The 25,915-nt window shown below is 42.3% G+C and overlaps 1 protein-coding gene across 1 annotated transcript in view; it reads left to right on the forward strand.

The window, feature by feature from the left end:
- The window catches only part of KNDC1 (kinase non-catalytic C-lobe domain containing 1), a 90,476-nt gene extending 72,037 nt beyond the window's left edge, over nt 1-18,439 (forward strand). The window contains exons 24-30 of the mRNA XM_054983134.1: nt 811-1,023; nt 2,060-2,142; nt 3,248-3,398; nt 13,425-13,547; nt 13,689-13,748; nt 17,606-17,763; nt 17,936-18,439. Of these exons, the coding sequence (XP_054839109.1) occupies nt 811-1,023; nt 2,060-2,142; nt 3,248-3,398; nt 13,425-13,547; nt 13,689-13,748; nt 17,606-17,763; nt 17,936-18,167 (1,020 nt within the window). The 3' untranslated portion in view covers nt 18,168-18,439. The remainder of the gene's footprint in view (nt 1-810; nt 1,024-2,059; nt 2,143-3,247; nt 3,399-13,424; nt 13,548-13,688; nt 13,749-17,605; nt 17,764-17,935) is intronic.
- The last annotated feature ends 7,476 nt before the right edge of the window (nt 18,440-25,915 follow it).

Consider the following 25,915-nt stretch of genomic DNA (forward strand, 5'->3'; position numbering starts at 1 on the left):
TCATGGATATTGGTCAACATGAGTCCCATGATTCCCCCCCCCCCCCGCCAAAATATTCTGTAGCTTTTAGGTAAACAATACGTTTTTGCCAGAATTTCTGAGAGTTATTTGTTGGGTATTTTATAGTGTAGTCCTATGCAAAATTACTCCATTCTAAGGCCTTTGAAATCAATGTTGCTGTAACTCTTCATAGGATTGAATTGCTAGCTGTGTGTTGGGTATTTTAGTTGTGTATTGCTTTTAATTGCATACTGTGAGCTACTTTGAGAGCCTTCTTGGAATAGCACTGGACTGTAAACTTAATTCTAAATAGTTAATAATGCATCTAAGCTTGGAAGAGAGAACACCTATATAGGGAATGGTAAACTGTGGCCAGGAAATGGAACAGCACAAATGGGCAAGGGACATGTTTTTTATCCAGAACACAACAAATAGAAGCCTCATGAGCATAAGAAGGTGAGTTCATTCTGCCAGAATAAATTGTTATCCAAATGTAGTTTCATATTAGCAATGTAAATATTAATTGTTGAAATTGCGTCTTACAGTGAGAGTGTGTGTGTGTGTATCTCCTGTTAACTGATCCTTTCTTTTATCTGGAGATGCTAGGCTTTCATCCTAGGACATGGCTCCTCCCCTGTGTTCTTAAATGAACTAGTTGTATTAGATTATTTTACAGTACTGGGACTTATTTAACTTATTGGATTAAGTTCCTGTCAGCTTGTTATGAATGTAACATGCACAGTTCGTGTAAGAAAGAATACAGTTTTCATTGAGCAAAGTGTATGAATGGCTTTTGTTTTTCTTCTATAGACCTTCAACTGGAAATTCTCACAAGGAAATGAGACTGTTGCACCTCCTCAGGGGAACAGACAACATAGCATTGTTTCAAGTTTACGAAAGCCATGCTATACAAATTTAACAGAAAAATTCTCAGGCTTCTGTACTAAAACAGAGAGGGACTCATATTTCTTAAAAGAATACACTGCTCAACAGCTTTGCTGCCAGCTGACTCTACTAGAACAGGTAAAAGTGGGTAATCCTTAACTGAAAACAATTGATATAAAATCACTTATTCCCTGCATGGCCATGTTTTTAGCATGGTAGAATCTAGATATTGTCATACTGTCGAGCCCTATCCCAAACCATTTACATGTCTACCTTTTCCGTGATTAATAATCCATATGTCCTTTATTAAACCCTATGCTGTAAAATGGGACATAAATGTATTCATGTATTCTGGAGGAAAAATACAGGTCGCTGGACGATGAGGTTCAAACGAACGATGCAATCCTGTGCACACTTACCTGGAAGTAAGAGCCATTGAACAGAGTGGGGCTTGCTTCTGTATGTGCATGAAGTTAGTAAACCTTAGAACTCGTTTACATTTAGTGTTTACATGGTTATAAAAACTAGATAGAAATTATAGAAATTGAGTGGTTGAATGAAAATCAGACAAGCAGTCTTCAGTATATTGTGTCAAGAAAGCAGTTGTGACACCTCAGGCACATCACGGGCCATTTCCCTTTACTGCTCAGGATTTAAAGATACCCTGGCTCTCAAAGATGATAGCATTGGATAGCATACTGTGAACTCCACATACATGATATCATTGCTTTAGGTGCTGTTACAGATGATGTAGGTACTTGCACAATGAAGTATGTCCCCCTCATTACATGTAGAATGTCAAGTGTGAGTCAGCTGATTTTCACATGGATCACCACACATACAACACAATATGATATACCCATATTCACAGAGGATAAGTGTGATTCCTCCATTTCCTTTTGGCTGTGCCTTAGTTTCATCATAGTGTATGCATATTCATGTTACGTGAAAGGAGAGGCCATTCAGGTAAGTTTAGAATCTCAAGCTAAACAATGTCTATTATGTGGTACGGGTCTTGCGACTGATCTGCACATTCATAACAAACACATGATACTGGATATTTCCTCTCCATGTGAGAAATTTTGTTAAAAGCAAGAAGATTATTTAGCATGATTATCTGAAGGCATAGCAAGTTCTAAAAGACACTCAGAGTACACCATTCTTTCTGTTTTAGGAAATGTTCCATAAATGCCATCCAGTGCACTTTCTAAATTCAAGACTGCTTGGAATTAAAGACAAAAATATACTTCACCAAAAGTAAGTTGGCTGCTTTCCCCAGCCTAGTTATATACTGATGGATTATGCATTTTTGCTATGTAATGAATGAAATATGAAAGAAGTATATTAAAAATTAGACTTTGTATTATAGATGAGATTGGAAAAAAAATAGCAGTGGACCTAATAATAAGTATATATTTGAAGTAATGTTTAAAGTTGCAAGTGGCAGGAAAGAGGCCCTTTAAACTACCAGCTGTCAGGCTGTGGGGGGGATCCCCGCTGCTGCCTGCCAGCTGCTCCAGGGGTTTAAATGCCCTTTTCCCTGCAGCTGCTAAGCTGCCGGAAAGGGCCATTTAAACCCCACAAACTGGTTCATGAACTTGCCCCAGTTCGTAGGAGTTCGTGGTTCTTGGTTCGTGAAAACGCCATGAACCACGAGCCGCGTGGTTCAGTTTTTTCGTGGTTCGTGCTCATGTCTAGGAGAGAGGAAAAGCTGAAAGAAGAGAAATTGATATTTTAAAGGGTAGAAATACCAGGATGTAGAGTGACAGAAGTTGATTTTGAAACACCTTATTTTTACCCTGACACCCCAAAGTTTAGGAAGGCCATATGCTCGTGTGACAGACATTTGGTTGTTAATCCTGTAAGTTAGGCCATTTATCAAGGGTTTTGAAGGCCAAAAACCTGATACAATTCTCAAACCTCTGGTGCTCGTTCATATATATGCAAATTGTGATTGTTCTGTTTTAATAGTCTAGCGTCCCCTTCTTTTTGAGTCTTCTGATCCCAAGCTTTCTATCCATGCTCACTTTCCCCAAGTAGTACCTTTTCACCTTCAGAAAGATTTATTTGCTTTATTTATAGTCTCCCTTTCGCACTGAAGCTCAAGATGATGCCTTGGGTTGCAGGATCGGCATGAATTTTTTTAAATGCCTGAGCTTTTTCCCCTCCTGAAATCTACAACTCCAGACATCCTCTTTCCAGGGTTCAGCAGGGGCTTTGGGTTGAAGAAAAACATGTCTGCCTTCATCCTCCATTGGTGTTTGACTGAATGCAGTCATACAATTTCCTTTCAATGAAGTGGGTCTCTCATTGCATGTTTATAAACTAACATTTAAATTTTGTACATGCCTGTCTTTTACAGAGCTGTGGCCTCTGAGATGTTGCCTACTCAGGCCTATAATCTTTTTGCAAAAAACTGTGTCCAGGATGATTACCTTTTGAAGCTCTTAAAGTATGCAGACAATGTCAGTACTTGGGTAGCTGCTGAAATTGTAACAAGTTACAGTTCAAAGGTTTGCAATCTGTTTAATTATAAATATTTAATATTTGTTTCTATTATTCAACTAATTTCTGAGGCATTACATCTTTGAAAGCCCCAAATCTCTCTAACCATATAAGCTTTGGCGGTCTATATTTCTTCTCTCCAAAATGTGTATTATCTGAATGTCTCTCTAGAACGTTGAGAAGTAGAGCATCCTCCGATTCAGCTAATTCCATTTTAAATTTAACAATTTAAATTTGATTTGTCCACTTTCCAGTGCTTGAGGGACACCTCAAATAAGCAAACCCCTTTAGTTGTTCTAAGAATTAATCTGCCATTCATGGTATGGAGAATTAAATCAAAATCTACAACCTCTGTTTTATCATGGGTGACTTATTAATCGGGTATGACTGCAAAAAGATCCTAATCTCTGCAATCTAATTAGTGCATGAAAATTAATATCATCTGCATAGGTATTTTCTCTGCTACTAACCATAGGGGAAATTTTTTACTTCCCTTTTAATTCATTCACCATTTCACTTACAAAATAATTACAATGCCCTGCGCCACATCTCCCATAAATGGTAAGCTGTCTGAATTGAGGAAATTCTGATTTGAAGAGCAGTATTCAATCAAGTTTGTACCTTAGCAAAGATCTGATTTTATAAAGGCTAGACTTCATGATAAATTACTTTTCCAATAGAGTTTTCCCATAGAGCTCTACATCCAACTTTGTCACCCTTTTAAGGAACTGAATTGAAAAAGCAATACTTAGATTTGATACACTTGGGATGTTGCCTGTGATGTTCATGCCGCCTTAAAGTTTGAAAAGAGAAGGTATGTCACCAGGTGACATTATTTTTTTACAACCTCACACAATCTTCGCCACACATCTTTTATTTGATGAGCAGCTGCCAGTTAAGTCTTCAACCCCAGTAGCTGTCACAGAAAGCCTAAACCACAGTCATTTAATTTGCAGAATTGTGATGCTGTTGAGCATCAAAAACGTATTTGCTGTAGAGGGAAAACTGAGCTCTCAAGCTCTTCTGGAGACATCATATGCCAAAGGATTGTTACAAACAACGTACCCCTATTCCTTAAGTTCCAGAAAGCTTTATTAACTTTAATTTCTAAAACAGTGCTTAATTTAATCCATAATTGCTTCATTCTGATATGTATTTTTTATATTTTACATTTTTACATTTTTTACATTTTTACGTTTACATTTTACATCAAATGCTTGTGAACCGTTCAAGGGTTTGCATAGCCAAGGTTGTTCTTTCTGGCTTTATCTTCCTAGCAGCTGGCTTTAATTGCATCCCTTTCTTCTGATAGTCTTCAGCCACTGTGGCTTGCAAAGGGATATTACATGCCAAATCTGAGATACTTTGACAGAACAATGGCAACGGGTGGAGTATAATGGAGATGAGAATTAGGTGTCATCCAGGAGGTCACCAGTTCATCTCCTTACTTCTCTTCTCACGTCTCACACTTTTGGTCTTGCTTCTGCAAAATAGTCCTGATTTACAGGACTGTGGTAATATCATGGTCATAATATGTATGAAGTGCTTTGAATACTGAAGGTGCTTTCAGACTAGGAGGCCCAGGTTCAAGTTCCTGCTCTACCAGTAGAAGCTCACTGAGTGACCTTGGGCCAGTCGTACACTGGGTTCTTGTGAGGATAAAATGGAAGAAAGGAGGAGGATGGTGGGTGGTATAACTGTTAGGATTCAGATATGAAAAACATATACTTCCAGTGCTGTTTCTGACTTTGGTCCCGTAGAAGACGCTTGCAGGGCAGATCTTTCCCAAGTTCTGCTTCCCTCAACAGTTGCCTGTAAGTGCCAGAAATGCAATTCTGACCATTGGGAGATCCACATGGGCAAAAAGCTATGAGAGATGGGTAGCTGCAGAAAGGAGTGGAAGTGGGTAGTATCACTTTGCGCTGTGCCGGTAGAGCCAGTTCCGTCAACACAAGCAGGCTTGCTTTGGTGAAAGTGACTATTATGACTGAATGTTGCAAAGTTTGTCTATTTTATTTACATCCCGCCTTTCTTCCCAGTGGGAACCCAAAACTGCTTGCACGTGTACCCGCACGTGTACCCGCTTTCACACACTGCCTGAACAGAAATACATTTGTGCTTTCTTTACCTTTTATATTTTGCTGAATGGTCTGAGAAAAGGAAGCACATATTCATATAAGAGTATCTAGATTTCCCTGATGAAGAGCTTTACAGATAACTGTGGAGGTCTTATTAAAGATACTTGTATTGCATTTTTGGATCATTATTTTTTTTCTTTGGTGTGCCCCATTTTTGTTTTTGTTTTGGAAATGAACGTTTAGAATTTCATAACAACGTAGAGATCAAATTTAGTCATTTGCATCTATTTACATACTTTCTTCAAAGCATGGCTAATCAGTTATTTCAAATCTGTTAAGTGTTTATGATCAGGAAGATCACATCTATAGTACACATACAGCTATTTGGATGTGTTTTTTTTAAGCCACAATTTTTTTGTTGGAAAGCCAGAACTGCAAATGGTACTCTTACAACTTTCTGAACTAGGTATTAGAATTCCCATTTAATCTTCCCTTATATGTATGTTCTTGCCAGCAAAGAGCTTTTCCCCATCTTGAGATAAAAAGAGCAATATGCAATGAACGTTAAGGTTCATAGAACGTTATTTCACACTAATTTGGTCAAGTCTGCTGTATCCAAGAGAGCCACCATTACATGGTCTCATGATTCCATCTCTCAATGTTGTGATTCATTCAGGACATGATTCTAGCTTTCATTAAGTATTCCTTATTGAGGTAGCATGTTTTGCAAGTATTGGCAAAGTATGATGTTAGTGTATCTTTCTGGCCAAGTTCAAAAGAATATTTAGGAGCAGATTAATAAATTGAAACCCCTTGAACTGCTTCTGTGGCACAATTCATCTCTGCGGTGTAGCATGATTGTGTCTTGCACCTTTTGCCTTTATTATCTTACTGTTTAATGACAGGACCACCCCAGACTTACAGGCACAACTCACCTTGGCTCAGGCAAGCGTACACAGCTGGCAGCCACTCCATCCTGGCCAGAATCAGCCTGAAGCAGCAGGGCTGGGCTGCAGACTCTAGGTTAAGTAGCCAGATGGAACCTGTCATATCATGAAGCCTATCTTGAGGGAGGGAGCAACCCAGGAGGCAGCTATAGCTAAAACGGGACTCCAGGATGCTTCCTAGTTAAGTGAAACAGTAGAGGGGAGGATCCATCCCTGGGAAGGATTTGGAAGGGCGGCCTGTTTAAGAAGGACCAGCATCATGGATGGAGGATGGAGTACCCTGCTCAGGCAGCCTGTGAGATCAGAGGGTAAGAAAAGGAGGAGGAAACAGGTGATGCATCCCCCTCCCCTCCCCCGTCTGAGGCCTCATGGGTCCTCTGCTGCAGGAAGGGTCACAGCAGAACAGTGACAAAATGAACTTGACAAGGGGAACCATTACACATACACAGCTTTCATTGTCCGTCTTCTGTGCAGTCCCACATGGGACTGCGCGTGCACAGGCCTGCCGACCGGATCTTTTTTCTCTAGCCAAATGTCCACTAGGGGGCGCCCAACCGGATAGTGCGCCTGCGTGGCCTTTCCTGCAAATATCGCATCCGGTGGGTGCCCCCCACCCTCCAGTTTCTTCTTTGCCGCCGACCGGTGAAGACGTAGCTCGTCCGCTAACCTGAAGAAGAAAGCAAAAGTGTTGGAAGATCAAAAAACAGTATCGGTGAGAGCTTGCTTTTCTCGACAGCGATGTCTGAGAAAGCTTTATTCAAGAAATGGACGACGTGCTCCACTAAGATGACCAGGATGGATGGCCATTCTGTCTGCCTGGAATGCCTGGGGGAGACGCATATTGTGGCTAAATGTGTTCATTGCCAGAAGTTTACGCCCAAAGCCAGGGCCGAAAGAAAAGCCAGGCTAGAGGCAATGTTATGGAAGAGGGCAATGCGGGCTACTAATGGCGTGGAGATGCCCCCCAAACCTCCCTCGGTGAGTGGAAAGTCGTCCCAGAGCGCCTCGTCTAGGGCGAAATCTCCTTCCCCGGGATGCCCTAGAGCAACCCCCGCCCTCGGATCCGAGCGGGGCGTCGGGTCAGATCCACCAGCCATCCAAGTCTCCCAGGACTCCGACCCCGAGTCCGAGAAGTGCTCCGGATCCGACGGCGTCGAGATCGGAGCCGAGGAACGTGGAACCGAAGCCATCGGAGTCGTGGAGTTCGGAACCGGTGCGATCTGAGTGACCTCCTAGTGAGACCGCACGATCGGAGTCGAGGTGTTCGGATCCGTTGAAGCCACCAAGTTCGTTGGTTCTGAGACACTCCGATCCAACTCAGAGGAAACATTCCAGGGTTGAAGACCAGACTGGACCGGCACCTAAGAAAGCTAAGAAGAAGAGCAAACAGAAGCACACTGTGTCAGTCCAGACAGAGACCAAGTGGGAGACGCCTGTAATCCCCTCTCGAATTCGATCGCCATCGTACCATTCATCGGATGGCGATTGGGATCCCTGTGGAGATCATTGGTCTGGCTCCCCGTTCCGAGAGAGACGCTGTCAGCCTTCGGAACACAGCTCCCCTCTACATCATTGTCACCGTTTGGAGACTCTTGGCTCCGACCTCCTCCAGCCTCGTCAGGCCTATTCCACCTCATCAGTCCGGGATGACTGGGAGCTGCCTCTTAGTGATTATTCCCGTTTCAATTTGCCTCGACGGGATCAGGGTTACCATCATTCTGAATTTGGCCGTGACCAGAGCCCGAGCCCTCCGTTGAATCCATCTCCTGACGAGGTTATTATCGGTTCCGGCAGGATCTCCCCTACACAGGACTTCCATCTATATGCGGAGCAGATGCTTAGAATGGCTCGCTCGTTGGAACTGGAGGTGTCTGCAGTTAATCCGAAGCCCAAAGATAAGATTTTGCGTCATATATACTCTGGCAACCCGGCTTCAATTGCTTTTCCTATTGTGGAAGGTTTAGAGGAGGTCATTACTTCAATATGTGAGAAGCCTGCTTCCGTTCACCCTACCTCTCGGCGTCTGGAGGCTTTATACAAGACTCGGGACGATGTCTGCACATACCTCTTCACCCATCCTCCTCCATCTTCGCTGATTGCCGAGGAGATGCAGTCCAATAAGAGACAAAGTGCGCATGCTGTACCTGCTGACAAGGAGAGAAGGAAGTTACATTCTCTAGGGAAGAAGATCTACTCCTTGGTGGCCCTGTCGGTGAAGATTGCGAATTATTCCTCCATAATGGGAGCCTATCAGATATTCCTGTGGAACTGTGTCGCGGTGTTCCTTGATAAGCTTCCTGACGACCAGAAAGTTCTGGCCAAGGTCATTATGGATAAGGCTGTACGCCTCTCAAAGCAGCAAATTAGCGCTGGTCGCAACACCCTGGAGACCTCATCAAGAGCTTTGGCTTCGGCTGTCGTTCTTCAGAGGCATGCCTGGCTGCGTACAACTGCATTACCTCCACAAACTAGGAGCAAAGTCGAGGATATGCCTTTTGAAGGGAAGACTCTCTTTGCGAGCAAGACAGATGAATATCTGTCCCAGAAGCGAAAGGACCGTTTAACAGCTTGGTCCTATGGCATCGCCCACACTAGGCCTTCTCAGTTCAACCGTCCTCCTTATTGTTCCTCGTACTACTACCGAAACCGGAACCAGAGGTACCAACCGTATCCTCCTTATGGCTCCTTCAGACAGCCCCATCAACAGTCGGGATCCTTCCAGCGGCGCAGATCCACTTACCGTCCGCGACAGAATTGTCGGAGTCCGGCTGAAAAGGAACCGGCTCCCCAACCTAAGCAGTTCTGACTAGCCGTGAATCAGGCTGTGGTCTTTGGAGAACGTTTGGCTGAGTTTAGTGTGTCCTGGGTGGAGATCCAGTCTGACAGTTGGGTTCTTGATGTTATAAAGTTTGGTTATAAAATTGAATTTGAAGTTTATCCGGAGTTGTCTCTCCCTGATTTCTCGTTTGATTCTTATTCACAGAAGCTCCAGGCGGCTGCTCAGGCCCTATGTCAGAAAGGGGCAATTACGGAGGTTCATCAGGGTGAATCTCTCCTTGGGTTCTACTCCAGGATGTTCGTAGTTGATAAGAAGGATGGGGGAGTACGCCCCATTTTGGACCTTAGGGGGCTCAATAAATCGGTGACACCTAGGAAGTTTAGAATGCTAACCTTGCAGATGGTCCTGCAGCTGATGCCTGATAACATGTGGTTTACTGTACTGGACCTCAAGGATGCGTACTTCCATGTTTCCATTCACCCGGAACATAGGAAGTTCCTGAGGTTTCTGTGTAATGGTAGGGTTTTTCATTATCAGGTCCTGCCCTTTGGGCTGTCCTCTGCACATAGAGTCTTCACTAAGTGCATGGCTTCGGTGGTAGCTTTCCTGAGATGTCAGGGATGTTCTATTTTTCCGTACTTGGACGATTGGCTCCTGGCTGCCCCATCCTCGGACCTCCTTTCTGAACAAGTGAACCTGGTGGTACGCACTTGTGCGCGCCTGGGCCTCTTAGTTAATTTTCAGAAATCAGTTTTAGTTCCCTCCCAGAGGGCGTCCTTCATAGGCATGGTATTGGACAGGACGCTGAATAAAGGGTTCCTTCCCACGGAATGTGTTTCCCATATTAAGCGCTTAGTAGCCTTTCTTTTCAGGTGCCTCTTCCAATTGGCCACAGCTATTCAGACGTTGTTAGGCCTTATGGCATCTGCCATGGCTGTGACTCCTATGGCTAGATTAAACATGCGACCACTTCAATTGTGGTTTCTCTCAGTCCATGACTTCCTTTCGGCCCCTCAGTCCAGGAAGTACTCCATTCCTCGTAGAGTCCTTCGCTCCCTGAGGTGGTGGCTCTCTGAGGATAACCTCCTTAAGGGTATTGCCTTTGGAACAGTGCAGTGTCAGGTCACCGTTTCTACGGATGCCAGCACTACTGGTTGGGGCGCTCAGTGTGGACATCTCAGGGCACATGGGACTTGGTCTGACCAGGAGAGGTGTTTCCATATTAACATGTTAGAGCTGCTGGCTGTCCGCTTTGCCCTTATCGCATTTACAGATATGCTCCGAAACAAGACAGTGCAACTTCTTACAGACAATTGCACGGCCATGTTCTATCTGAACAAACAAGGGGGTACCACTTCCCGACTCCTCTGCAAAGAAACAATGCGGATTTGGGAGTGGGCGTTAGACAGGGGCATTTCGTTACAAGCAGTTCACATTCCAGGGACCTCGAATGTGGTCGCAGACATGCTAAGCCGTCTCACGTCCGACAACCACGAGTGGACGATAGCAGACTCCGAGTTGAGAGGCTTGTTCGAGACTTGGGGTTTCCCCGAGGTGGATCTGTTTGCATCGGAGAGCAACAGGAAGGCCTTGCAGTTTTGTTCCCGGGGAGGTCTGGGTCGGAACTCCTTGGGGGACGCTTTCCAGATCGCTTGGATAGGAGTTCTCTTCAATGCCTTCCCTCCTTTTCCGCTGATTGCCAGGACAGTTAGCAAAATCCTCCGGGAGGGTTCCCGTGTAATTCTAGTCACTCCCTTTTGGCCTCGTCAGCTATGGTTTCAGCTAGTGATGCAGCTATCTCAGGGTGTATATTATCATTTCGATCTGGTTCTCAATCTCCTTTCCTACAAGGGAGTGCTGTATCACGATTTACCCAAACTGAAGCTGACAGCTTGGTTAATTCAGGGTTCCCGGGATTGTCTGACAGAGTTGCGGAAATTTTAGTTAACGCAAGGCGGGATAGCACTCGTAAGTCCTATGCAGCGAAATGGAAACGTTTCGAATGTTGGGCTGCTGAGACGGGGGTAGATGTTTGGAATTGCCAGTTGGGGGCCATTTTTGATTTTCTTTTGACACTTAAGGATGGCGGTCTTTCTAATTCGTCAGTAAAAGTATATCTAGCTGCCATCTCCGCCTTTCACGCCAAGGTTGATGGTTGGACTGTTTTCTCCCATAGTTTGTCCAGATCCTTCCTTAAAGGTTTACAGAATATGTTCCCCCCAGTGAGGGAGATTGTGCCTCAATGGTCTCTTAAATTGGTGTTGGTTGCTTTGATGAGGGCGCCTTTTGAACCTCTGGCCTCTTGTGCTTTGAAGTTCTTATCATTCAAGGTTTCCTTTTTGGTGGCCATTACTTCGGTCCGTAGGGTCAGTGAACTGGCGGCCCTTAGACAGGACCCCCCTTTCCTTAAGGTGCACCCTAATAAGGTGGTTCTTCGGCCGGATCTTAGATTCCGACCTAAAGTTGCTTCACAGTTTCACACTTCTCAGGACATTATTTTACCTGTGTTCTATCCTTCTCCTTCGGATAGCTCGGAAAGGGCCTTACATTCATTGGATGTGCATAGAGCAATCCTTTTCTACCTCCAGAGAACTAGGTCGTTCAGGAAAGTTGATAGTCTTTTTGTTTGTTATTCGGGTTCTCGCAAAGGGAAGTCAGCCACCCCTCAGTCTATTTCTAGGTGGGTTACGATGGCTGTGAAGACTTGTTATGCACACTCTAATGTTGACTGCCCTTTAGAGATTCGAGCGCATTCCACTAGGGCTCAAGCATCGTCTGCAGCCTTCTTGAGAGGTATTCCTAGCCGGGACATTTGCAGAGTGGCTACGTGGTCCTCTTCGGAGACCTTCGCCAAGTACTACACCTTGGATACGTTGAAGCGTAAGGAAGCGGCTGTTGGTCAAGCTGTCCTGCAATCGCTTTTTGCATAAGAAGCATACCCTTCTCCAAGGTAAGCAGCTTGCTAGTCTCCCATGTGGGACTGCACAGAAGACGGACAATGAAAACAGAGTTTCGTTTACCGTAACTGCTGTTCATTGACGTCTTCTGTGCAGGCACACATACCCTCCCTCCTGCCCTGCTACACTTCCTCCAGTTGTCAAAAAATTTTTCTGGGGGTTCGGCAGCACAGGAGAAACTGGAGGGTGGGGGGCGCCCACTGGATGCGATATTGGCAGGAAAGGCCGCGCAGGCACACTATCCAGTTGGGCGCCCCCTAGTGGACGTTTGGCTAGAGAAAAAAGATCCGGTCGGCAGGCCTGTGCACGCGCAGTCCCATTTGTGCCTGCACAGAAGACGTCAATGAACAGCAGTTATGGTAAGCGAAACTCTGTTTTCTTTTAGTAATGTTCCATTAGGAACATCAAATATCTTTGATACACTTGAGAATATGCAAAATATATACACATTTTAATAAATGTCTATCACCAGCCTCTGTTTCAAAAGAGGATTGTCTGAACAAATGGGGCAAGTGCATTCCAGATGAGCTGGCACTGCTGCAGTGTACGTGGTCTTCTTTTTGCCCATTCAAGAGCCCCAGATCCTTCAGGTTCCCAGTTACTAAGCAAATTGCCAGCTCAAGGGTGCTGTGGCTGGGCTGCTTTAACTGTTAGATGATCTTCCCAGAGGCTCAGCATTAGCACACTCTGCCTTTCTACTCCATGTATTCCTATAGAGACTTTTGGGCAGAGAATTGATATCATGTTGATAACATCATAAACTTCAACAAGAGAACGGGTCTGATTGTTTCTCAGTTTGTAAAGCAGAAAGATAGTTAGCTGTTCCTTTAATAGCTTTTCCTGTTTACCAGAAATGCACATAATTGTTAATTGGCAACTAGAAAACAAGCAATTAGAGAACAGCAATTTTTGCTTCTATTGAGTACCAAGTTTGATGAAGACAAAGAGTTTCATAGGATAACGATACCATAAAAATGTGTTTCCTGTTTTGATACATAAAGCCAGACTGCTAATTGCAGTAAATTGGCAGGTCTTAGTCTTACACTAAAAAACTACTTTTAAATTTGGTTGCTGTTCAGTAATCCATTTCAATTCATTTAAATGACCAGGTTGTTTCCAGCTGCTCCTTTATAACAATCAGAATCCTCAAGTACAAAACAAAAGGTTTACTAGGATCATACTAGGAATTGAACTCAGTAAGAAGGCACACTTCACACATGTTGGCACAGAGCAATGATATGTTGGTAAAATATTTATTATAATTGTTTCCCAGGTGCAGATGAGCTTGCTATCAAAATTTCTCTTTATTGCAAAATGTTGCTATGAACAAAGAAATTTTGCTACAGCAATCCAGATCCTAAGAGGCTTGGAAAATCTCATTGTGCGGCAATTGCCAGTGAGTAACCAATTCTTTTCTTTGCTGTACACATAGGAGAAGTAGCTGTAATATGTTAAACAGGCAAGATGATGTATTCCAGCTCCCATACTAATCTTCAGAAGATAAAATTTAATATGTTTTATTTTACTTCTTTTTAAGGCTTGGAAATTTTTACCATCTAAAGTATTGGAAATAATGGACGAACTCAAGGCAGTTGAGGTATAGTAAAAACTCTAATGCATTAGGCTCATCCTGCATTGGTCAGGGGGTTGGACTAGAAGGTCTGTATGGCCCCTCCAACTCTGTGATTCTGTGAAATTTTGGATAAGTAAAGGAACCTCCTTCTCTTGATGATTCTGTGGATGGTTTTATGATAAAGTGATACACCTGTCAGGGCTGGCATGAGAGGATGGTAAAGTCAAGAGTAACAAAGAACCCCTGCCCCTAGAGTGTTGCCATTTACATGGTTCACAGAGCATCAAGAAGCCACAACAGAATTCTTGTGCTGTTCGATCTTCCTTTTCCAAATTAAGGGGGAGTCTTGTCTGAAGGCCCCTAAAATATTGGAGGCAGATTCCTGAAACCCAAAGATGAGTGAATGTGTGTGCTAATAGTGAGCCTAAAATCTCAGAGGAACAGCTGAGAAAGAAAAAAAAAAAAGCCAAAAAAAAGCAGCTGAAAAAACAGCAAAAAAGAAAATATTAAAAAGGTTGGACACTTTCATTTATTTGTTACATTTGTATCCCGCTGTTCTTATATCACAGAACTCAAGAAAGCATGCGTGTTGATAAGATTCATACCTGTTCAGCATCAGCAAGAATGCATCACTGCGTGCCTTCAGACCATGCCCTCAGATTTTAAAGACTAACTGATTTACTAAGATACAACCTTTTCATTTGATTAGATGTGTTCAGCCACAAGATACTTTTTTAGTTTATCGAATATCTCTCCTAGCAGCTTCTGGGATAGATTCTAGATGAAACCCAATTCTAGCTTCTTCTCTTGAGGATATGGCTATGAGCCAAACTTAGATGAGATGTTTGGCCATGAAGCAGGTTACATTTCCCTGATTCTGATTGTCTCAGTGCCAAATGTTACTTGACAGAAACAAAATTTGCAAGCACATTGGGACTTGATTGTCTCAGGACTGTTGTATGCTGTGCAGAAGCCTTTGCCTACATACACCATGCAGCCCCATTGGAAGGCTGCACATGCAGTATTTCGTGCAAGTGCAGCTCCAAAATGGGGCAAATAACTCCCCCAAGGGAAGTTTCAGCTTGGAAAAAGACCTACTGCACTGTGGTCCTGTGCCAATCATGTCCAATTGCACTTGCAGTCTTTGTTTCCCTCAAATAACATTTGGCAATGACACAAACAGTTCAGGGACTACTAGCCCAGCTCATAGTAAAATGTCTGTCTAGTTTGGCCCTGTGTCCTGCACACATACCCCTAAGCTAGAGGAAATGTTATGTTCACCTGGGTGGTAAATAACCTGTAAGCGAGTAAACATAATTGTCCATTCCTTGTCTTTACAAATGTAACAATAACTAAGGCCTGATCTTAGCATGCTCCAGGTCATGATGTATTATCTGGCAACAGTACTAGCTATGAGTGTTGATCATTACAAATATTAATCTGCATTGCATGGTGTAAAGGATATGGAGCTCTGGAGGTTCAGTATCCCATAAATACTGCCGACTCTTTACAGGAAATTGTTAAATTTTATTTAACATCTATGTCAACCACTTAATTACATATCTTCATACAATTGATACTCATGCTCCAGCACTTTCAAATAGCAGAAAGATCTCAATCTTAATGTACATTGATGCTGCTGTTCTTTTATCCCAAACAAGGCTTGGTCTTAAGTGAGCCTTAGTAAAATTTAGTGAGCAATGACACCGAACTACTAACTATTAATTTTTCTAAAACTAAAATTGTCCATTTCAGTAACTCATTTAGGAAGCACAATTGGAATATCAAAGGAAATGTCATAGAACAAGTTAAGAACTTCCAATATTTAGGCATCACCTTTTCTTATAATTCCTTGTTTTCAACGCATTTCTCTTCATCATCTAATTTGGCAGAGAGAAGTGCAAACACTATCCTTAGACTGTTTAGAAGGAAGGGTACAGGCTTCCTCCCAATGGCTTTAAAAACCTATCAAGCAAAACTTGGCCCAACTCCTATATGGCTCGCAGATCGGACCCTTTGTCAACTTAAAGACCCTTGAAATCGTCCAATCCAAATTTCTTAGATCCTTATTTGGTGTACCTAGAAGCACTCCCAATGTAATACTTAGGCAAGAGGCTTGTCTACCCAGAGTCGAAACAAAAGTCTGGGAACAAGCAATATTACTCTGGCTAAAATTCCACTACAATCCGAAGGGCCTAATACCTTACCTTTTGGCCTTGGCCCCCTATCCTATTTGGTCCACACAAATGCTTAATAAGATTAAACAGATTGGTTTAGTTCCAGAAGATCTCTTTTATGGAAGCCTACAAATGGCAAGAACAACCATTACACAGAGATTTCTTGATACTGAATTACAAAATGAAGAAGCTCTACTGCCCAAGAACTTCAAATGTTTAGAATCCAGTCTCAATTTTACTGCTGCTCCTTACCTATCCAACATCACTCATCATGAGCCTTACAGATGGGCATTCCCTAGAGCCCATTTTGAGGCACTTCCTTCCACAGTATTGCAGGGTAAATTTGCTCAAGTGCCAGTGCATGAACCAACATGGTGGAATCAGTTACACGTGTCCTCTTATTCTGTGAATTTTATCAAGAGGAACGGGCTTGCCTTATACTGCCTCTCTTGACTAGATTCAATCCTTTGCAGTCCTATCTTGATTTCAGACCAGAAGTATTGCGCAATTTCCTTTTAGAAGACACTCAGAGTTCAGTGACTTATACCGTGGCCAAATTTTGTTCCTTAGCCATTAAGAAACACAGACTCCTCATTGCTGAAAATGCAGTATAATTGCTTTCCCCCTTTTTTATCTCTTATTGTTCTTATTAATCTTCCTTTGCTAATACTCTGATCTTATTTCTATGCTTTGATATGATATCTTTTATCTCAGAATTGTTTTGTTTTACTGGCTTTTTCTGCAATAATAATAAATGAATGAATGACTAGGATGACTAGGGCAGTAGCACTTCCAAGAAGAATCATAGACATATATAGCTAGGTAGTCCCTGTTCTTTCAGAGAGTTTGGAATCAGAGTTCCATGGTGGAAGATACCAAAAGCCTCATTCCTCAGGAGTATATTGCAAATATTCTAGTTACTACAAGCAACAACTGAAATTACTGGAGTCGTTGAGGTGGATTCCTGCAGTGGCAAGATATAAATTTATCACACAAATGAATGTGCTAAACTTTCTAATTGTTCAAAGATGTTATGTGAGAATAAAAATCTCCTTGTTGTGGCTGTAATATCTAGACTCAGCCTAAGAAGTTACTATCAAAGGGTTGGGATACTGGTATCTAATCATGATCCGTAGACTAAACTTTGAATTAAAATTAGATTCTGACCCAGCAATCTCTGGCTCAAATAGTCCTGTATAGCAGCTGCCAATTCTTCTATTGCTCTCTTACAGTAATTTCTTCTCTCAAAGCTTTATCCTTGCCTTCATTTTTTGCCTCTTCTGTGTTCTTGTGATTATCTTAGTTTAGGCAACATTGTCTACAGCTGTGTTCATAATTATGTGATGCTGGTTTCAGTTACATTTAAAACAGACTCACAAAGTCTGTGGTAGCGATAGCAGCATAGTGAATTTGGGGTTGTGAAAATACTTCAAATGTGCCAAAACCTGTGTCAATCAACATTCTGTTTGTTCAGAGAACTTTTGGAAGTTAGAGTAGATTTCCACCGAATTTCTTTACGGCACACTAATATGAATTATGTCACCAGATTATTATTTTTTCTCTAAATAGATTATTTCTCTTACTCTTAAACAGTATTTAGTGAGCATGTTCTTTTCAGTGATCTAAAGCAAAGAATGTTCCAACATCAGTTTTGTTCCACATTCTAATGTTTGTGCATGTGTGTGTCTATGCAAACTATGCCAGGTATTTTTAAAAAGTGACAGCCTGTGTTTAATGGAAGGAGAAAAATTTAAGACGTCACCAACGATTCCGTCAGCCCATGTTCTGGTCATGCATGTCCAGCAACTTGAAACTGGAGGATTTACTATGAGAAATGGCTTTTACAAGTGGACTAAACTTAGGTAAAAAGTTGTTTTGGTTTTATGGTACACATTTTAAGTAATATTTATAAATATAAACACATATTACATAAACTCTTACAACATTCAAGATTGCTTGCAACTTGAATACTTTTGTTCTTTTATGTAGCAGTTTTAAACTATTTCATCTATTTTATCTCTTTTCTCTTTAAAGAAACATTGCAAAAGTTGTGAGCCAGGTTCACGCATTTCAAGAAAACTCCTACACTTTTGCTCCAGATCACCAACTGCAGACTTGCTTAAGACAAAGAATGGCTTCTTTTAATGATGCTGATATTTCTGTCTTAGCAGCTGATAACTACGCCAACTTTCACCAAATACCACCTGAAAAGCAGTCCCAAAAAATCTGGGACACATTACATAGGATGAAGGCAATGTTTCAGTAATTGCATATGTTTATTTTTCCTTAACCTTTTTGAATAAAGTAACTTCAATTCCTCAGCCAGTTATTAGATTGACACATGAGAAAATTTCTGTAAGTACTGTAACCATTTAGGAAATCACATTGACTGAGATGTATGTGACAGTTAAGTTTTTTAAAACAACAACGCTATAGCCAAAAGGGGGAAAAGATCTTAATGTGTTGTTTTAGGGCCTTATATACTAGCAAGCTACCCTTGGATGAACTTGTCAAAGCTATAAAGTAATGTAATACAAATTTTTTTGCACATTTGTTTTGTCTTGTATGGGAGAGGTTACTGGAGAACTTGAACTCTATTTTTATATTAAGTCTGAATATTGGCATCTTGTCAGAAAATATAGGGGCCAATAGTTCAGATTTCCTTTTTTCCTTTGATTTTATACATGGGGACTGGTCGTTTGAGTGTGTTTGGCTCTATTTCTGTTACTGATGCAGAAAGATATTACTAAATAATGATGGAAAATTCCCCATTGCTCGAATAATAATTGAGTCCCCAATTATGAGCAGCACCTGCAAATGCTTTTTGAAAAGACACTTTTATCAAGACTTTGAAATTGGCTGTTTTTTTTTTTTTTTTTGCAAGTGCATCCTCACACTATTGCTTGGGAATTGTAGCATGAATAGAGGCAGTCAATTATAGTGTATTGCCTAACAACCATGCCATTTTCCTTTACTTCCATGCACATTCCATGTCATCATGGCACCTTGCTCCATTTATGGATCTCTTCATAACGTGGTAGAGGAGGCAGCTGCAGCAGCATTTCACAATTTCATTAACAAAAAAGATGAAGTCAATTTCAGCCAACCGTTTTATGGAAACCAAGTAAGGGATGAAAGAAACTAATGTCTGTGCATGCACCAACACCAGCTACCATCCTTGGCTGCCTAGTTGAATAAATACTGAGACAGGACTAGACATGGGCACAAAGAGCATTACAAATGGAAAAAAACCACGAACAGCCCATTCATGAGGCTCCATTCTAAACGAACAAGTGGTCGTTGCAAGCCTCCTCTGTTGCCTTTGTCAGCCATTCGTAAAGCCAGACAGTCTGGGACCTTTCAATCAATTCCCCCTGACAACGGCAGAGACTGAACTCTGTCTGAACTCCTTCTGGCTTTAACCCTTCAAAGTACTTCCAGCAGAGAGTCCCGTTTTTGCCACTGTGAAGAGAAAATTACAACAAAGGGGGGACCCATGCATCATGCCTTTCCCGAGATGCAATCTCTCTGAAACTTGGGGGGTCTTTGGAAGACAGTGAGGACTATGTCCCCTGCAAATTTGGTGGGTATTGGACATTGGGAAGGTCAGTTTGTGGGGTGTTTAAAGGGCCCTGCCCCTTTGCACGTGGCAGGAAAGGGCCCTTTAAACTATCAGCTGGCAGGCGGCAGGGGGGCATTCCCCCTGCCGGCTGATAGTTTAAAGGGATCTTTAAGGCCATGAACAATGAACATATTTGTGAACGAGGTCATGTTTGTTACTGTTCGTTGTTCGTTGTTCGTGGATGGCAACGAACAACGAACAGCTTATTTGGTTTTTTTTCTGTTCGTGCCCATGTCTAGACAGGACCTCTCTATCCTGTCACTCTGGAATTGCAAGCTGTATCTAACTCAAAACTGAGGGTCTCCTCTTTCTCTCATTTCCCCTTTCTCATCTGGCTCCTTGCTGCTGTGCTCACACACCAACTAGGGCTAAAGGGGATTTGTGCCCCTCCCCCCAAAGGGCAGGACCTTTGCCCGTCTGATGGGTGTTGAGGAAACATTTATGGCTCCACTTCAAGTATGCTTCCATATCATGAAAGCCCTAAAAAAAGTTGTTGGGTCTAGAATTTTCTTTGCCCTTCCCACCCCTCAGATTTCTTTGCTTTGAAGGTGGACCATAGAATGGCAGAATTGATAAATATAATTTTTATCCTGATAATGTTCATGAGATAATCAACACATAACATAGATTACCACTAGATAAGCTCCCTTGAAGAAGCTCAAACTCCTAGTGCTTAGCTTCCAAGATCTGATGGATTGGACTATACCATGCCTCCTTCCATCTCCCAGGCTAAATTAAGCTGGGGGGAGGGGCTTTTTTGCAGCTGCTTTGAGTTGCTTCTCTAGCAGTATGTTCGGTCTAGTATAACCTTTAGGCTCTTGACCGGGTCAACTGAACCCCATCAAAAGCGGGAAGCACAGTGTCCTTCAAGATGTCAGGCTTCCCTACCAGCAAATTATGGAAACTACCCGTTCCCAAACTTGTTCCTTTCCCTCTCCAAATTTTAATTCAGGACAGTCTACTCATCCCTAAATAAGACCTGGAGTAAGTAAGACTATTGATCCACAAAGTTCAGTACTGGCTTCTCTGGCTAGCATTGGCTGTCTGAGATCTCAGACAGAGAGAGAGGTTGTTCCCAGTTACTGAAGATCCTTTAATCGGGAAAGAAGAAGATTGAGCTTGGGGCTTTCTGCAAGCAAATCATGTGCCCTATCACTGAGCCATGGCTCTACAATAATGAATCTAGTAAGATATTTAGACTGAAGTATTGTGTCTTGATAATCTTTGCTCCCATCTGATGTCCCCAGTAAAAACTTCAGCTCCTGGTACTAGATGTTTGGTCTGTTCTGGCCATGAATGCAACAGCATTTTAACATGTAGCTCACTTAATCCCAAAGGCAAACCACACACAAAGAGAAGCTTTACTGGACTGAAGTGTCCCTTCTCAGCCTTAAAACTTACTGAATTATATTGGTCCAGTCATACACTAACTTCCATCACAGGGTTGTTGTGAAGTTCAAAATGTACAATCTACTTTGTACCTTGAGTTTTTGGAAGATAAAAAGTAATAAAGTGTATAATGATTTTTGCAAAAAAAAAAAAGAGAGAGAGAGAGAGAGTCTTAATGTTTGATTTGTTGTTGTTCAAACATACACATGAATGGTGAATGAGTTTGTGAGAGAGAATTGCTTGACCTAGATTACACTGTGCAAGAATCCATGGCTGAGCAAAGATTGTGCCAGTCATTGTACAATATTGTCCATATCTAGGTATTCCATCTGCTCTCAGATGGCGTATCTGCTTGTAACTATTAGAATTGTTCAAATCTCCTTGGCAATGATATTTACTCCACATACACCCAAACATTTGCATTACTCTTTTTATATTTCACGTTTATCTTAACTGAATTGGTTATTTCTCCAGGTTATAGGTATTTAATATAAAAAGGAGGGAAAGTCTGCCTCACAATGTCTAAACATTATGAATTGGATCCAGTACAAAATTTCCACTTGTGTTAGAGCTCTTCCACAAGAGGAAAAACAAAAAGTCCAAAGTAACTGCTTGCGCTTAGTCAAACTTATTGTATTCCCACTTGCATTTCTGCTTCTGCAAGATGTGCATTTTCTTGGTACTATAATATACAGAAAGGAAAGCAATAGTGTTAAACAAGATCCTACATAAGTTCAACTGCGCTAAGTCCATTTACATTTCTACTTGCATATTGCTGGATCCGAGCATGTACATCTCAAAAACTGAATTTATTTGCAGGAAATATTTAATAAGTTGTGGAAGAAAAACTGGCATTAGAATCATAAGAAAACAAAAATATCGAGACTAATTCTGACGGGAGAGGGGAACTGTATTGACTTTGGGGGAGCAGAGAGATAAAAGATGGAAGTGCCAAGTATTTTTCAGTTACACTTTCTTTCAAAAGGTGGCACTGGAGAGCTTCAGCAGTTTTGAGGAACTAGTAAAGATTTATTGCAGCATGCAAAATAATGTATTCAGGTGTCCCATTGTTAGAATGAATCATGAGAACAAAATTTCACTGATTTAACTCATGCTTTTAAAACATTGGGACTTTTAAAATAGAACAAATCTACACTCGAGGGCTTTTTCAAGCCATCACTTTGAATTAGTATAACACAGACGGGTTGCACACTCCCCTCTAGCACACTAGAGCACATGCCATTTACTCTTTCAAGAAGGAGGGGGAAGTCTGTGAAGAGCTTTCCTAACCCATTGGTCATGCACATTGCCACAATTGCTGCAATTCAGCAAAGGATTAGATATAATCTGTGTGATACCTGTATGTGGCATGAAAGGATAGTATGTCATCCTAACAAAGCTAATCAGTGGCTACAGTGGCAATGGTGCTATGCTTGCCTCCTTGGGTCAACTCAACATATAACAATTTACATCTCAGTACCATACAGGCAATGGTATCCCAAAAGCCTTTAATTTTTGTTTAAATGCTAGAGATTTTTTTTCTCCAAGGGGAGCCCAAAGCATCTTACAGCATCATTCTCCTATCCCCTTTATCCTCACAACAACAGGCCTGCTGAGAGAGCGTGACAAGCCTGAGGTCTCCTGGTGAGCTTCCATAGCAGAGTGGGGATTTGAACCTGGGTCTCCCAGATCCTAGTCTGACATAAAGGACAACACCACACTGTCTTGGGTAGGGGGAGAGGAGGTCAATGAATCATGAGAAAGCAGGGCCACAAATCAAGCAACTCTTGCTATATTCTGTACCACAGTATGCCTCAATTAGAGGGCAGAGTTGCTTCCATAGGACCTAGGGGACTCAGGGGACATGTGGTCTGCTGAAGTGGGAAAAGGAGAGGGAGGAGGAGGAGTCAGTATCCAGTCTTGCCTGGGGAAGAGTTTTCCCCTAAGTAAATTTCAAGTTAGTTAAACTAATCTATTCAGCCATCACTTATTGCTCTGTCCTGGAGGGAAATTCCTTCCTGACCCTAAATATGGAGATTGGTTACACCTTCAAAAGTTACCTATCTAGTTTTTGGTTTTTGCCAGAGAAAGGAATGGTGTTTGACTAGGAAGCACAATACAAAAAAAATGTGAATTAGGCCATTGCTAGTATGGCAGGGATAAGTAGGTGGGGTAGAATCTTATCTCACAGACACAAGTCTTTCACACACCTTGCCACCCGGGCAGGTAAAGGCCATGAGTCCCCTGCAGCACGCCAGCTGTCTAGCCTCCACTACAGCAGGCAGAGAGCTCTGACCCAAATCCTCACAGGGTTCCCTCTCACCTCTTCCAGAGGCTCCACCAGACAGACACACAGTTCCCTGTATTTGTCCCTTCACCCAGCTACAGCCCAGGGCTATTGGGGAAAAGGAAACTCAAAAGTTATTATCTCTCCATATACACTGCCACCATTTAATTCACTACGTCCATTGGTCGTGACCAGTGTATTTGTGTGTGTGGTATATTTTTCCCCTCAGCAAATAACTTCAAGCTAGCCAAGGTTAACCAAAAAAAAAAATTATTTACAAGAAGGAACACAGGAGTGAATGGACTCATAGGAGCGCACAAACATACTGGGGTTAAACAGGAAAGGGTTCAAAGTAACAGAAGAGTAATAGCCAGCAAACTTTCTTTTGCCTCTCTGAGCTGTCTCTCAAACCCTTCTCCCCTTCAGTCTCTCCCAAAGCCATCTTTGTTCCTCCAGTGGACTCTTACTCTGATGGGCCCAGCATTCCACCCACTCCCATTGTCTCTCAGGAAAGGCAGAGCTGTAGTCAGTCCTGTCCATCACAGCTAGGTACCTGTGTGGGGTCAAAGTTTAATACTAGCATATTTTTGAGACCACGAGAAAAGGAGATGCCAACACTATCATCTGTGGAACTGGGTATGTCTCTCATGCAGCCCAGTTGTAAATTTAATCTCAAGTGCTGTACCCTTGGTCAGAATATTGTACTCCTCTTTGTTAGATGAACTTTTCACAACTATTTTAATTTGAGAAGGGAGCCTGTGATTCAGTCCCTTACCAAAAAATGTATAAGAAAATAATGCAGTAGTAATCCCACCCCCAGCTGAACACAGAGTTCAAGAGTGTGAAGTAATGACCTATAGTTGTTCAGTCATTACAGAATAATTAATCATAGGCAAGAGTATGATCTTACCCAAGAAGAGTGCCAAAAAAGAAAAAGCGGGAGAGAAATGTGCTTTATTGTGAGTTGTGTGGCCTTCTAAACTCTGCTCTAAAGCACACTGCTGCATAATCTTGCATGTTTGGTTATAGAAATGCAGCATTACTGTATTTTCATGGCACAACCCTCTTTGTTCTCAGTTTAGCTGGGTCATTTGATACTGGGCAATAGACAGATTGTCTATCTTTCTGTGTAGTGTTAGTGTTAGACTAGGATCTGGGAGACCCAGTTTCAAATCTCTGCCGTGTAATCTTAATAGATGACCTTGGACAAGCCACACACTCTCAGCCTAATGGAGGAGAAGAGAATGATGTAAGCACTTTCGGTCCCCTTGGGGGAGAAAGGCAAGGAACAAAATAAATAAAATGAGCTGGTACTTCCTCCAAGGCAGTGTAAACAGTTCTCTGTTCCCTATTTTTCCCCATTAAAAGTCTTAATTTTCAAATTCAGGCATCTAGTGTTCTGAATCGTAAATATTGCAGTGTGGCTGTTGAACAAAGTTAAGATGTTAAGACTTGTTAAGTGAGGTTTCTGAATGTATCTTTGCAGCAGGAGAGGATAAAGTATGGCTAGTGGCAGTCTACTGCTAGGTAAGGTGACTTCACCCCCCCCTTTTTTTTTTTACTTTACAAGATCTATGTAACTTCTATTTACAGTCTTATGAGCCCAATCCAATTTTGTATTATATTACCTTTGCTGCTTGTTGTAATGTGACTTAAAACAGCTTATTACTAGCCCGGTTGCATTACTTGCAAGTTCTTGAATCTTTGGAAACATCTTGTCTATTCAAAATGAAAACTGCTAGATCACTAAAGGTATGGGTGCATTCTGAAATACAATGTTTTGTTACACTCACACTGAAGGTATTGTAATATAATTGAACAATAAATCAATCTTGGAAAATGGTATCCTGTGAAAACTCTGGTTTCCAGAGCTATAAGCCTAAATTATGCTGTGCAGCATATGGCAAGGGGTTGAGGAGGACATTATTATACACCATCTACAAAATGATCTGGGTGGCTCCAGGGCAGCTGAAATGACTGTTCTGAAAAGCAAGGTTTTCTGAGGTGATGTGAATGCAACATCCATGCTGTTGTATCTGTCATGGCACATTAACACATGCTAGTTGGACTAAGATCTGCGAGACCCAAGTTCATTCTGCCGTGGAAGCTTGTTGGGTGATCGTGGGCTGGTCACTCTCAACCTAACCTACCACACAAAGTTGTTATAAGGATACAATGGAAAAGGGGAGAAGATATAAGAGACATGGGGATATACTTGGAGAAACAGGTTAAAGCAGCTGCCAAAAAGGCATTCTTCCAGCTTCATTTAGCCTGGAAGATGGCTCCCCCTGCCTAGAGTGGGCTGAGCTAAGGGATCCCAGGTCCCTCGGGGGAGATCTCCTGCTCCCCCCCCCCTCAGCTGGCTGGCAGGGAGGAAAGGCAGGGGAACAGGCCTCCCAGGTGTGTTCCTAGGGCACGACAACATCACTTCCCAACAAAAAAGGTGAGTTCTGGGTCCCTTCTCTCCCACTGGGACCTGGCAACCGTAGCTGAGCTGGTTATGTGGATCCATGCAATGGTTACTGTAGACTATTGTAATTGATTCTATGTGAGTCAGCCCTTAAAGTCAACTTGGAAAGTCCAACTGGTACAGAACATTGCATGCATGTCACAGCCATTCCACAGACACTGCATTGGTGACCTATCATTTATTGGGTTCAGTTCAAGGTGCTGGTCATCACCTAAAAAGCCCTGGATGGGCATGATGAACTCACAT

The sequence above is a fragment of the Eublepharis macularius genome, chromosome 6 (assembly GCF_028583425.1).
Source record: "Eublepharis macularius isolate TG4126 chromosome 6, MPM_Emac_v1.0, whole genome shotgun sequence".
NCBI lineage: Eukaryota > Metazoa > Chordata > Lepidosauria > Squamata > Eublepharidae > Eublepharis > Eublepharis macularius.